Consider the following 16067-nt stretch of genomic DNA (forward strand, 5'->3'; position numbering starts at 1 on the left):
TGTATAAAAAATAAACCATCGACAATGGCAAACATTATATATATTTTCAGAAAAATCAAGTTTTCAATATTTTAATACTGAATCCAATATTTAAATGTTTTGTAATAATTGAAAAGCTTCAAAAACTATAATGAAGTATCCACCTTATGGAATTAGTTAATGACTTTTATTCATTGAGTTCTAATTACAAAAAAGTCCATATTTCAATAAACTAATCGCTTTGCTTTGCATGCAAAACTTTATGAAGCAATCTCCGTAAACAGCAAGAATTCACGGAGTATTAAAAAGAAACGGGCTAATAAAAAATTTACTCCTTTTTCTTCATTTAATATTTAATTTAACATGCATTCATTTTTAGATAAGAATTTTAACTTTTACTTGAATTGCATTGTAATTATATTGAAAGGTTAAAGAAAATGCGATAATATAATGAACTTTTGCGTTAAACTCACAAATATTGCAAGAGGATTTAATTCATAATAACAGGAGTTTTATGTTTCACGAATAGCGCATGAAAAAAAGAAGTGAGATTTTAAAACAGAAAATTATTATAAGAGAGACGGAAGTCAGTGGATTGTCGAGATATTTAATGGAATCGTGTTCTGACGAGAAGTCGCTCTCTTTGGTCTTTGAGCGTGCTTGACAAATGTCTCTCTCTCCAAAGAGAAACTGAGCGATAAAGGAGAAACGAAAGATTCTTTTTGAGCATTAAATCGAGCTTGATTCCTTTTCTCTTTCATCCTTTGCCAATTTTATGGCTCAAAGCTACGAAAAACTACTGTTTAATACAAATATATTTTGTATACTCTTGCACTTTTATACTTTGTTCAAAATTTTATAAATTTTTTATGAAAATTCAACAAGTATTCAATTCAACAATATTTCTTATCCTGATGATAACATTAAATCCAAATTTTTGTAAAATTAAATTGTTTTCCAAATTTTTAGTCAGAATTCTTCAAAAACATGGTTTTGATTAACTTTTTTGAAATTCAAAATGGCGAGTCCAATATGGCTGACGATTTTTTCAAAAATATATCGGATTCACTTGAAATTTGTTACTCGGTGGTTTTTTGAAATTAAAAAAAAAATTTTTTTCATATAAAACAGTAGCTTCAAAGTCAAGGTAAATTTTCTGTTCTGGCGGTCGTTAATGGGTTAAAAATAAATGTTTATAGTTAAATAATGAAATACTTTGTAATATAAAATTTATTTCAATTAAATTAATTAATTAATTCTTACAAAATTCAATTATTTTTCAGAATTTAAAAATAAAAATAAAAAAATAAAATTCTTATTTAAAACTTGAATAGTTTTTTACGAAAATAATAAATTAAGAATTGTTTAAAATAAATATTTAAATATAAAACTTCTACAGGAATTGAAATTTTCAAAGATTTCAATTTAAAAACCTCTTAAAGTTTAATATCTAAAAATTTCTATTTTAACTCTTGTAATTATATAATTATTTTAAATTTGTTTTTAAGCTTTACTTGCTGACGAATGTATTTTTATTTATTTTTTTTTGACTCCCTGAAGAGGAAATCGGTTAGATTTCGATACGTTGGAGTAAACTAATTTTTTAAAAACTATTTGTCCGAATGTTTTCGTTTATTTCCCTTCATCTATAATTAATATTTTTCAGACGTAAAAGATTGATTAATAGTTATTTTCCGGAATTTCAACTGAAATTTTTCTTAAAAACAATTCTTTTTAAAAAATTCTACGAGAATTCAATTATTTAAGTATAAAAGTAAAAAAATTTTTTATATTTTTCTCTTACTCTGGGTAAAATCTTCTTACTTTACATATATTTGTCATATGATAACCCTGTTGCAGTTAAAATTCATTAAAATGTAAAAGAAGTCTAACTAAAAAAATTTTTTTGCACGATATCACATCATAGGGATTACAGTAATTTTCTCATATAACATTAGAGAAAGAAAGGAGATTTTAATTTCATAAAAGAAGATTCAAATTTAAAAAAAGGGATTATTCAAATTAAGAAAGAAATAGGGTAAATGCACTAGTAGTCGGACACTTAAGGATACAATCTTAAATTATGGTTTTTTTCTTGAAATAGCAAATATCTACTGTGTTTATAAGCACATTATTAATTAAAGGAGTTCTTCAGGATTAAAAATCATATAAATTTGTTACAAATAGTTGAGTATTTAATAAAATATAAACATTTTAATAAAAAATTACGAATGCTTTAGTAGTCGGACACTTTTTCCCCTTGTTTCTATAGTCGGACATCTGTCAGATATTTTGAATTTATAAAGTGAAAAAGATAATTTTTTAATTGCTATCTGCTGGAAAATGGAATTAAAGCATATTAGAAGTTATTATTATAATATTTAGACCCTATACGTTTTAATATTTATGATTAATTATCAACAAAACTTTGTGCCACTCATCGCGCTACTTGAAAATGGTTGTATCTATAGTCGGACACCATGATTTTTAAAACATTAAATAAAATATTTCTTGTTTAATTATTTTCGAAAATAACACTATTTTAATAAAATATAAACTTCACACATTCGTCTAGTATACTTTCTAAAGTAATTATCACAATGCATTATTATTTATTTGCCAAAAAACACGAAAGTGTCCGACTACTAGTACTGTCCGACTATACCCGCACTTACCCTATTATTGTAATGCTACTTTTATTTTAAAATTCTATGAATTTTGGGTACTATATCCGAAGTAAATGTCAGTAAATATTAGTGAACTTTACTTCGAATTTGGTCAAATTTCTTTCAAAATTAGTAAAATTTACCATTAAAAGAAGAACATTTCTTTATAAAAATTAAACAAAAATTACCTCAGAAATATTAAAATTTACACAAATAATTTTATACTAACAAATTGTACTGGCCTGGTGTAAAATTTTAAAAAAGTTGTGTAAAAAAGTAAAATTTGTTATTAAAAAATATTACTTCCAGAGCAAATTTGATAACATTCAATGTACCTAAAATATAATAAAAAATAGAAAAATATATTTTTGAGTTAGTGAAATTCATTCTAAAAATAATACAAATCGACAGAAATTCAAACAGTTTTATTTGGGTTTTATCTTTGAGACATCTTACTGCCCATTGGAATATTGTTGCCTTGTATAAAAAGAAATGTTTAAACTCCAAAATTTACAAAAAATAGAAATTTTTTTTAACTTAAAAGAAATGAAAATTTATGTACATATTTTTTAAAGAGGAAAGCGAGGAAATATACTCTTTAATTTTCTGAATTATTATTAGTTTCCAACTAATAAAAGAGTGCGGATTCGTTTTTTATAATTGAACTAGTATCAGTTTTGACTAATTCAATTAATAAAACAAATCCGCATTCTTTCATTAGTAGAAAATTACTAATTCAGAACCTCATATGCCTTAATTATAACTAAAAAGCAAGTAAGGAAAAATGATTCTGAATTTTGTTTCAGCTGCAGAAGACCTCTTTTTAAATGAAAGTTCATGTGCAAAGATTTTTCTCCTGTCATCTTTTCAATTTTTAAATGAAAACTTAAAATTGTATCAAGTTTCGTTTTATGCACCGAAATTAAAACTAAATATTCTGTAAATGTATGTGTGTACATTTAGTACACTTTAGTGTGATACATTTCAAAAATTGCATATTTTTAACGCTTTCGTGCCTCCGGGACATATTATATGTCCCACTTAGGAAATTTTATGTAATTCTTATAAAAGTCATCCTAATTAATTTGCGGTAAATTTCTTTCTATTCCGAATGGATGTTGCTACAATTAAAAAAATAATAAATTACAAAAAGTAGTCATATTTTTTTAAACAATAGGATAAACACTGACTGTGTATTAAAAAACAGTTATGTAACAAACTATTTATTTCATTAACATTTAATGAATAATTTTTAACCACACTTCGTTTTCCTATGTTTTTGGAGTCGCTGATTACTAATTATTATGTCAGTTTTTAAAAATTCAAAATGGCAAATTTAATATGGACCGCCATTTTGAATTTTATAAATTTTGAAAGTCTGAAAACAAATTCGTAATCGGCGACCCCAAAAACCCCAGAGTAAAAATATTGTAGCAAATTCAAGAAATTTTTGAAAATCTTGTCCGCCATATGAACAATTCCTGCAACGAATTTTATTATTCATGAAAGAATTTCAATATTTTTAATAATAATTTAATTCTTCATAAGAATTTTATAAAAAATTTTAAATATAATTGATTTCTTTCGACTAATTTTATGCAAATTCTAATTTAAATAATTGAATTCCTGAGAAATGTTTATTATTCATCACAATAATAAATTGAATTCTTACAAAGATTTTTACAAAAAGTTTTTTAAATAATTGAATTTTGTTTAGAAATTTTATGAAAATAGTAGATATTGAAAATCACTGAATTGCGAAAAGTTTTTAAAAATAATTAAATTTTACAAAGAATTCTATAAAAAATTTTGACAATAATTTGAATAAAAAATTTAATAAAATACCACACAGATGTTTATTTATTTATTTAAGTAGTAAACGGGACTATGCCCTTTCGTACAAAGTACTCTTAATACTAATTTTATTGCACTAAGCAAAATTACTAAATATTATTAAAAAATTGGACAAGTGCGAGTTGTACTCGCACTGCAATGGCGGGTTCCGTACACAAATATTAAAACAATACTTGCAAAATTTATCGGTAATTGGTAGAATTAAAATAAACAATTAAAAAAATATATTAAAATCATTTGATAAAAAAGAATAACTAAAAAAATTAAAGTATTATTGTATATATCTAATATTGTAAACAATAATAAGCAGAGGAACTATAATTTTGAAAATTTTGTTCCTCTGCTTATTATTGTTTACAATATTAGATATACAATACTTAAAATATTTAATGCCACGTGTTTAAACTAAAAAAAATTAAAAAATTTTTTTTTTTTTGAAAAAAAAATAAAAAAAAATTTTTTTTTGATTTTTTTTCAAAAAGTTTCTTAAATAAATTTTTTGTCGTCAGACTGTAATAATACACTAGGATACCAATTTTTAGCTCATTAGGTCAAATAATGTAAAAGTTAGGGAAAACAAAATTTTTTTTTTTAATTTTTTAGTTTTTCCTTGACAACGCTATGGCCATCATTACATATCAAGTTCTTTATATTTTTCCTGTAATATTCGAGTAAAAATACACCAGCATGCAAAATTTCAGCTCTCCATGTCGAATAGTTTAGAAGTTAAGGGGGGGGAATGGTCACTTTTTATGCATTTTTGGCCAAAAATCTTGTTATTTCCTTGACAACGCTATGCCCATCACGTCCAATCACATTCGCTATATTTTTCCTGTAATCTACGTGTGAAAATACATATCTGGACCAAATTTGAGCTCTCTAGGTCAAATAGTTTAGCCGCTAGGGGGGGGACACGATTTAGCTACGGACACAAGAGTCTCACCAATAGGGTTCCGCCGTTACACCGTAGGTGTACGGAACCCTAAAAATGAAACATAAGTAGCTGAACTTAAAATGTGAGTATTTTATTAAATTTTTTAGAAAAATAATCGAATTTCTAAAAACGTTTTATTATTTATAAAAATAATTGAATTCTTGCTAACGATTCCATTAGAATTTTAAAAAATAATTGAATTTCCAAGAAGAAATTATTACTTTTATAAAAATAATTGAATTCTTCTGATGAATATTGTTATATATATGTAAATAATTGAATTTGGCAAAGAATTTTATTTATGTCTAAAAATAATTGAATTTTATTATTTATGAAAATAATTGAATTCTTGCTTAGAATTTTTTTTAAAAATTGAATTTTGAGAATAGTTTTTTGATTTCTAGTATTTGCAAATTTAAAGTGGTAGAAATTGTAAAAAAAACAGAAATAGTAGCTTTTAGTGGCTGAAATCTAAAAAAAGTACTCAAGTAATAACATAACGTAAAAAAAGTAGTAAATAGTGGGTTTTAGTAGATGAGTGCGAAGCCTGACAATAAATAACGCAGGTATACCTGATTTATTGGCAAATCAAGTTCCGAAGACTACAGATTAGACGAACATTTTCCACCTGTTAAATAGAAAATACTGAAAATAGCTCAAACTGTGGAATAAAATTTTCTTTTTCTTTTTCTTTTTAGATGTCAATAAGCACTGTCAGCACAAGAAGGTTTAGTAGAGCTGGAACACCGAGCTCAATACTTTCATCGGATAGTGATATTCGATTTACCCGGAAGCTGGGAAGTCAATATCGTTGTGGTTGCTGTGTGCTTGCTGCTTTTCTGCTCTTTTTACTCTTTTCCGGAGTTTCTATATACCTTGGCTGTAAGTAATTCAACAAGATATTTTCTTCAATTTATTATTTCGTTGCTATTTCGAAATTTAACTATTCAAAAAACTTTTTATTTATTTATTTATTTCTATATACACTGGTTCGCATACAGGAATAAATAAGTTTTATATGATAAAGCAGAGTGGTATGTAAAAAAGTCATTTTGCACTAAAATTTCAAAACCATTTTATCAGGCTAAGTGCCTGATAAAATGGTTTTAAAATTTTATTGTAAGAATAATGTGGTAATCCGCAACTTTTGCCCCTAGTTTGTCAGTGCAATAGTTTTTATTGTAATATTTATCTATGTGACCTGCAGTGCGCAAAATATTTTGATGAACATTTCAAAGACATTACAACTCGGTTTAATAGACAGAAGATAAAAGTGAATGTATGTACAGTAGCAGGAAACTGTAACTTGACACATGTGTATTTTTTATTTTTTGAATTCGTTCTGGTTTCGAAATTATTATTGCTTTTTGTAAAAATATTCCTGGTGAGGTAAAAAAAGTGGGTAACCTTCTATTGTTTATGTGTGTCACAAATTCTTGCTGTCGAATTATCTCATAAATGTTTTAAAGAATTATTTCAAATTTTCTAAGCTTCTTGTAAGAATCAATATATAAAAATAATTATATAAAAAATTTCGAAAATATCCATTCAATTTTTTTTATCACTTTTCCAAAAATTGGAAAATACATTTTTCAGCAAAAATTTTGTTTTGACTCAAATTTTATTTTACTGAAAAGTAGTAAATATATTTTATATTAAACAGAAGATATATATTATCATATACAAAGTTCCTATAATTTAATTGTATTAAATCTCTGTTTTTAATTTTCTAAACATTTCAATTTTTCTTTAAATACTTCTATTTTATTAGAAATAATAATATAGGTGATTTGCAGAATTGTATTCCTTGCATCCAAACGAATCGATTGACCTATAAAAAGACACATTTAGCTTAAACTTATAAACTTAATCGCTATTTTCAATTTTATAAAAAAAATAAAATTTTAGGCTTTTAAATATACTTTTCCACGAAAAAGCAAAAAAGTAGTGTTTATGAAATAAAACATGTACAAAATTATGGTACAACTTGACTGAATAACATATTTCTTTATTTTTTAATTAAAGTAAATTTTTTTCCCAATTATCTAAATCAAATACTTAATTAATTGTGTAGGTAAATTTAAAACAATTGCAAGTGGGAATCTAAGTTCAGGCTTCGAATTCGATAATATTTTACAAAAGTAGCAAAAAGTAGCTTTAAGACTGAAAAAGTCATGAAAAAGTAGCTATTGAATTTCGAATTATTTACAGGACTTGAATTATCGTCAAAAGATTATAATCAATCAAAAGACTGATTTTTTGAGAAATTCCTATAAAATTGTCTAAAAATAATGAAAATCCTATGATGAATTTTATTATTTATGAAAAGAATTGAATATTTGCAGAGATTTTTATTAAAATTTAAAAAAATAATTGAATTCTTGAGAAGAATTTTATTATTTATAAAAATAATTGAATTATTCCAAAAAATTTTAACAAAATATTTAAAAAGAATTAAATTTCTGTAAAAAATTTTGCTATTTTTGAAAATAATTGAATTCATGCAAACGATTTTATTAGAATTTTTTAAAATAATTGAATTTTCAGGAAAAAATTTATTACTTTTAAAAATAATTGAATTCTTCTGATGAATATTGTTATTAATTATGAAAATAATTGAATTTTGCAAAGAATTTTATTAAAATGCCTCAAAATAATTGAATTTTTGGGGAATAATTTTGTTATTTATCGACAAAATTAAATTTTTCCAAAGAATTTTATAAAAAACATTTTTTTTAATAATTTATTTTTCGTTATTTGTGAAAGTAATAATTTAATTCCTGAGAAGAATTTTATTATTTATGAAAAGAATAATTGAATTCTTGCAAACGATTTCATTAGAATTTTTTTAAATAATTGAATTTCCAAGAAAAAAATTATTAATTTTTAAAATAATTGAATTCTTCTAATGAATATTGTTATTTATGAACATAATTGAATTTTGCAAAGAATTTTATTAGAATGCATCAAAATAATTGGATTTTCGGGAATAATTTTGCTATCTATCGACATAATTGAATTCTTTCGAAAAATTATTTGCGTATACAATTTATTGAATTCTTGGGAAGAATTTTATTAAAATCTAAAAGAATAATTGAATTATTTAAAAAAAATTTAATTAAAATTGTACTTAAAATAATTAATTTCTTTCGAACAATTTTATTAAAATATTTGAAAATAATTGAATTACAATGAAAAATTCTAATATTTTTGTAAATAATTCAATTCTTCTAAAGAATTTAAAAAGAAATTTTTTTTAATAATTGATTTTTTCGAGGAATTGAAATTAAGTTATTAAGAATAATTACATTTTTTAAGCAATTCCCGTAAAATTGTATTAAAAATAATGGAAATCCTGCCATGAATTTTATTTTTTATGAAAATAATTGAATAGTTGCAAAAAGTTTTATTATAATTTTCAAAAATAATTGAATTCCTGAGCAGCATTTTATTATTTATGAAAATAATTGAATTATTGCGAAAAATTTTATTAAAATGTTTAAAAAGAATTCAATTTCTGTGAAAACTTTATTTGTGAAAATAATTGAATTTTTCGATTAATTAATTTAAGATAGTATTAAAAATAATTGAAATTCTTCGATTAGTTTTATTATTAATATGAAAATAATTGAATTCTTGCTTAGAAATTTATCAAACATTTTTTTAAAAAATTGAGTTTCTATGAAAAATGTTATTATTAGTAAAAGTAATTGAATTATTGAGAAGAATTGTAAAAAAATTTTGTTAAATAATTGATTGTTTCGAAATATTTTTGAAAATGCTATTTTAAATTAATTGAATTCTTGTGGAAATTTTATTAATTACGAAAATAATTGAATTTTGAATGAATTTTATTTTTTTTAAATAATTGAATTCTTTTACGAAATTTTATGAAAATACTAGATATTGAAAATAATAGAATTTCGAATAGGATTTAATTTGAAAATAATGGAATCGTTTTAAAGAATTTGATTATAATTTTTGGAAATAGTTTTTTTATTTCAACTATTAGCGAATTAAAAGTATAGTGTAAATTCTTAAAAAAAAGAAAAAAAGGAGCATTTAGTGTTAGAAATCTAAAAAAGTTTCCAAATACTAGAAAATTATATAAAAAGTAGTAAATAGTAGGTTTTAGTATAAATGAGAACGAAGCCTGTAAATTGAACCTAAATTTAATTTCAACAAAAATTGGTTATCAAGAAGATTAAACTTATAAAAGGTTAAGAGGAAATTCAAACTGAGGATTTACAACCTCTATAAGATTCAACTAAATTCGATTCATTTCAAACGTTTTCTTCTAATCCGCTTAAAACTTAAAAAAGTAATTTCAAGAAAGATAAAAATCGATGAATATGTACAGGGAAAATTTTTATCAAGTAATCTAATCTGAAAAAAGATTTTAAATTAAAATTGTTACGAAGATGCCCCATGAAGCGGTTACCAATATACAATTTCTTAATTAAAGCGTTCATTTGTTAACTTTTTGTCTTCTACTTTTACTCTTAATACACTAAATTTTTTTTTGAAAATAAGTGACAGTGACAATTTCACTGGAATTTAATGTCAAAGTGAAAAAAAATCGAAATGAAAGTTATAAATTAAAATGAATCAGTGAAATTGCATCACAGGCAATCACTATAAGTTTGGACATTTACTGAAATTGGTAACAATAAAATTTTGCAGAAATCCAATTCTTATTATCTTCATCATCTTTTTTTTGTCAGTGTAGTTGTGCTCAAGGAACGCATAGGTAATGTTTGCGGACCAATATTGACTTAATCTGGAATAAATTAATTTCGGAACCAATTGTAAAATGATTGAAAAGTCAATGTGATTTTAATCAACTTCAGATCCATTTGAATTTCGTTTGAATTGCATGAAAAAAAATTTGAATTTGTAATTCCTATTAACAGCGAATTTATTTAAAATTAGGTGGATTTCAAATGAATACTGAACCGAAATGGACATGCAAATTTTTAAGATGAAATTCGATTGACTAGAGAAAATAGTTTTCTGATTGCAGACTTAGCACACGATAATTAATTTTTAAAAAGTAGCAAAAATTAGCTTTCAAACTAAGAAAAAGAAGTAAAAAAGTTGCTATCGAAAAATTAAACTTGTCAATAATTGAATGTCTGTAGGGGAGACTGAGGCGAAAAGTTAAATTTTGCATAAATGATTTTTTTTAGACAATATAATCCGCTTAGATGCAAATATTTATACATCAATATTGTAGGGCAACTTGTCCCCTACAACTTTCAATAAAAAAGTTTCTGATATTTTCGCAAACAATACATGTTTTGTCCTTTTTTGAAAATTTTGTTTTTTTTAACTTTTCGCCCCATGCTGGGGCGAAAAGTTAAATTCTATTTTTAGCCTACTAAAACTATTTTCTGATAGGTGTTAAGTAGTAGATAAGTTAAAGTATACGTAAACAAGTAATTTAGTTAATAAAAAAGATCTTTGTTTACTTAACAAAAGCTTTAGAACAGTTATAAAGTTAAAAAAAAAAATTTTTTTAAAAAAAAAAAATTTTTGGTTTTTTTCACGTGAGCGGTCTTGTTTTTTGATAGAATACTTGCCTAATATCAAATAAAGCATTTTTAAACAAATAAACCCAAAAAACGAAAAATAAAAAAAAAATTTTTAATAACATGTAAAAATACATTTAACTTTTCGCCCCAGGGTACGTTTTTGGCTTTAACAACAAATATAAAAAATCTGACTAAAGATATTTAGCAAATACCTTCAGGTATCTCTTCAGGGGACCCAAATAATGAAGTAAAAAAATCGCGGTGAGAATGAATGCAAAAAAAATACTTAAAAGTTGATATTTTCTTTTACGAAAAAATTTTCAAAAGTAGGGTGAAAAAAAAATTTAAATATGGACACCACAAAAATTAGCAGAATGTCACATAACTCCGGACATTTATTCAGGGTGATAACATCCTTCTATAGTTAAAATTGTAATGCTCTAAATATTTTCGTTCGAAAGATAATGAATTTTAACTGTTTTCACAATTTAACTTTTCGCCCCAGTCTCCCCTATGGAATTTTATTAAATTTTTTTGAAAATAATTGAATTCCTTAAAAGCATTTTATTATTTATGAAAATAATTGAATTCTTGCAAACGATTTTATAAGAATTTTTAAAATAATTGAATATCCAACAAAAAGTCCATTACATTTAAAAATAATTGAATTCTTTTGATGAATATTGTTATTTATAAAAATAATTGAATTTTGCAAAGAATTTTATTGAAATGCCTTAAAATAATTAAATTTTCAGAAATAATTTTGATATTTCTCGACATAATTGAATTCTTTCGAAGAATTATTTATATAAATAATTGAATTCTTAGGAAGAATTTTATTAAAATCTAAAAGAATAATTGAATTATTTAAAAAAAATTGAATTAAAATTATAACTAAAATAATTGATTTCTTTCAAAAATTTTATTAAAATATTTAAAAGTAATTGAATTCCTGTGAAAATTCTAATATTAATGTAAATAATTGAATTCTTCCAAAGAATTTAAAAAAAACATTTTTTTAAATAATTGATTTTTTCGAGGAATCGAAATTCAATTTTTTTTAAGAATAATTACATTTTTGGAGCAGTTTCTGTAAAATTGTATTAAAAATAATTGAAATCCTTCGATGAATTGTATTATTTATGAAAATAATTGAATAGTTGCAAAGATTTTTATTAAAATTTTCAAAAATAATTGAATTCTTCATAAGAATTTTATAAACATTTAAATAATTAATTTTTTAAAAATTTTATTTTAAATTATTGAATTTTTGTGAAAAACGTTCATTGTGAAAATAATTATTCGATTAATATTAATTTGAAATAATATTAAAAAATAATTGAAATTTTTCACTGAGTTTTATTGCTTTTAAAAATAATTAAATTCTTGTGCTGAATATTGTTATTTACGAAATTATATTGTTATTTATCGACATAATTGAATTTTTTCAAAAAATTATTTATGTAGGTAAATAATTGAATCCTGAGGAAGAATTTTATTAAAATCTAAAAGAATAATTACATGTTTTTAGCAAACCCTATAAAATTGTATTAAAAATAATTGAAATCTTGAGATGAATTTTATTATTTATGAAAATAATTGAATAGTTGCAAAGAATTTTATTAAAACTTTCAAAAATAATTGAATTTCTGTAAAAAATTTTGTTATTTTTGAAAATAATTGAATTCATGCAAACGATTTTATTAGAATGTTTTAAAATAATTGAATTTTCGGGAATAATTTTGTTATTTATCGACATAATTTTATTCTTTCAAAGAATTTTATAAAAAACATTTTTTTAAACAATCTATTTTTCGAGAAATTGAAATTAAATTTTTAAAAATAAATTATTTTTTTTATTATTAATTATTAAATATAAATTATTATTTGTGAAAATAATTGAATAGTTGCAAAGAATTTTATTAAAACTTTATAAAAATTAATTGAATTCCTGAGAAGAATTTTATAATTTATGAAAATAATTGAATTATTGCGAAAAATTTGATTAAAATGTTTAAAAAGAATTGGATTTCTGTAAAAAATTTGGTTATTTATTGAAAATAATTGAATTCTTTAGAAGAATTTTATAAAGATTTTTTTAAATAATTAATTTTTTCGGAATATAATAAATATTATGAAAACTTTATTTTAAATAATTGAATTTTTTTGGAAATCTTTATTTCTAAAAAAATAATTGAATTTTTTGATTAATTAATTTGAAATAGTATTAGAAAATAATTGAATTCTTGCTTAGAATTTTTTGAAAAATTTATTTAAAAAATTTAATTACCATGAAAAATGTTATTATTAGTGAAAGTAATTGAATTATTGAGAAGAATTGTATAAAAATTTTGCTAAATAATTGATTTTTTCCAAATGTTTTTAAAAATGCTATTCTAAATTAATTGAATTTCTGTGGAAATTTTATTGTTTATGGAAATAATTGAATTTTGGATGAATTCTTTTTTTTTAATAATTGGATTCTTTTGCGAAATTTGATGAAAATACTAGATATTGAAAATAATTGAATCGTTTTAAATAATTTGATGGAAATTTTTAACAATAGTTTTTTTATTTCTAGTATTAACGAATTTAAAGTGAATTCTAAAAAAACTAGAAATTTGCTGAAATCTAAAAAATAGTAGTATAACGTAAAAAAGTAGTAAATAGTAGGTTTTAGTAGATGAGCGCGAAGCCTGTGATTGGTTTGAAATTGAATTTGGCTAATATTGAAACGAAATTCATTTTTATCTTAAATTGTTAGAAATAAGTTGACATGGGAGGAAATAAGTTTTTCTGATCCACATGTCATTTTTCCTTCTCTCTCTCTCTCTTTCCCTTGTAGAAAATGAAATATTTTCTTGGAGAAATAAAAATTTCAAGACTATATATAAATGCAGTTGAGAAAACCTCTGATTGAAGGAAAATTTCATTAAATGAAAACCTTGAACATGACGGAGATGAATTGTTAGCTCAAAGTGACAAAGTTACCATCGATTTTCCCACGCTTTCTATATATAAAAGCTGAGTGAGTCGAAAAGAAGGTTTAGAGTTGTTTCTCTCTTTCTCGCTCAATGCTCTCATCAGGATTCGCGGTATTTCAAGAATCCTCTTTATATTACTTCGGTCCTTGAACTCGGCATAACCAAGTCTGGAGTTCGCCGAGTTGGAAAATGCGATCGCTTTGAAGTCGATCTGGAAAAGCATAATATATATATTCGCATTCAAACTGCAAGGAGAGAGAGAGAGAAAGAGAAAAGACTCGATTCGTCATTTTCAACCCAGAATCAAATTAAGTCGAGTGAAACCGTGACCAATTCGTGGCTCTTGCATTTTGCAGGCTGCAAATTGGACATCGACGTTTTCCTTCATCTTCCTTACTCGCAATCTGACCGCTCACGATTCAAGTCAGCCATTTGTCGGTCAAATGTGACAGCAACTGATGAAAGGACCTGACGTACATTAATTAACTCGAGGGAAAGGTGTGAAAATAAAATATAGACCTGAAAGTGATATTTCCTCCTCGTAGTCACTTTAATGTTTCCATTAATTTCTATTCACATTTTTGTGGACTTTCGGAATGTTCCTTTGGAATGTAGAAGGAATATTTCATTGGAATATCAATTTACAACTTTTTTACTTTAAAAAATTGTTATTTATGATTCATTTGGGGGAAACTTAAACTTATCTATTTTTCATCAAAAAAGTAATTTTTTTCATTAAATGGAAAACTGACGGAATTCTTTTGAATGAACTTGTTACTTCACTTCCCTGGAAAAATTTTATGGGGTACAAGAAAATATTAATGAGCCTGAAACGCATATAAAACTGACTGTTTACATTTATCCCAAAATTTTTAAATTTTCCTAAAATTTGGGGTAAACGGACCATAAAAAAAATTTTACATATAACATATGAATTACATTTTTTCGTAACTACATATATAAAACATGAAGATATCGATCACTCCGAGTCTTCGACTCGGAGTGATCGATATCTTTAATTTTTATAATAATTAAAGTTGATCGAAATAATTATTTTTTATTGTAAGAATTACTGTGACTTCTTCAAAATTAATTTCAACATTTCAATTCATTTACTATTTTCCAGAATTTCTAACAAAAATTCTTCTTTAAAAGAATTATTTTTAATAATTTTTTAAAAAGTTCTTTGAGAATTTTCAAAACAATTTGTTTTCAATTTTACGTGATTAAAAATATAAAAAATTCAGATATTCAAAGATTTGAATTTAAAACTTTTTCAAAATTCAATTATTTCTAAAAATTCAAACTATAATGCTCTTAATATTCAATTATTATCTAAAATTTTAACCGAAATTCATTTTTAATTCAAATTTTATTAGAAAAAATTCTACGAGAATTTTATTATACTTAAATACAAAAATAAAATAATTTATTGAATAATTTATTGAATCTTTCTTAAAATTCAATTCTCATAAAGAATTTTATCAACAATTTTTTAAATAGTTATTCTGCGATGAGTTTTATTATTTGTGAAAATAATTGAAGCCCTAATTCGAATAAATAAATTGTATTAAAAATAATTGAAATTCTTCGATAAGTTTTATTATATATGGAAATAATTGATTTCTTGTTAAGAATTTTATAAAAATTTTTTTTTTAATTTGAATTTCCCTAAAAAATGTTATTATTAGTGAAAATAATTTAATTATTGTGTAGAATTGTATAAAAATGTTTAAAGAGAATTGAATTTCTGTAACAAATTTTATTATTTATATATAAAAATAATTGAATTTTGTAAAGAATTTTATTAAAATGCCTCAAAATAATTGAATTTTCGGGAATAATTTTGTTATTTATCGACATAATTGAATTCTTGGGAAGAATTTTATTAAAATCTAAAAGAATAATTAAATTATTTTAAAAAAAAATTAATAAAAATTGTATTTAAAATAACTGATTTCAATCGAAGCATTTTATTAAAATATTTGAAAATAATGAAATTCCTGTGAAAAATTCTAACATTTTTGTAAATAATTGATTTTTTTGAGAAATTGAAATTAAATTTTTAAGAATAATTACATTTCTCGAGCAATTCCTGTAAAATTTGTATTAAAAA

At 23.1% G+C, this 16067-nt stretch overlaps 1 protein-coding gene across 1 annotated transcript in view; it reads left to right on the top strand.

Moving 5' to 3' along the window:
* Window positions 1-16067, top strand: part of LOC122502953 (atrial natriuretic peptide-converting enzyme-like) — a 120191-nt gene that overhangs the window by 44981 nt on the left and 59143 nt on the right. The window contains exon 3 of the mRNA XM_043613313.1: window positions 6132-6315. Within this exon, the coding sequence (XP_043469248.1) occupies window positions 6132-6315 (184 nt within the window). The remainder of the gene's footprint in view (window positions 1-6131; window positions 6316-16067) is intronic.

Source organism: Leptopilina heterotoma, unplaced genomic scaffold (assembly GCF_015476425.1).
Source record: "Leptopilina heterotoma isolate Lh14 unplaced genomic scaffold, ASM1547642v1 Lhet_24, whole genome shotgun sequence".
Taxonomy (NCBI): Eukaryota; Metazoa; Arthropoda; class Insecta; order Hymenoptera; family Figitidae; genus Leptopilina; species Leptopilina heterotoma.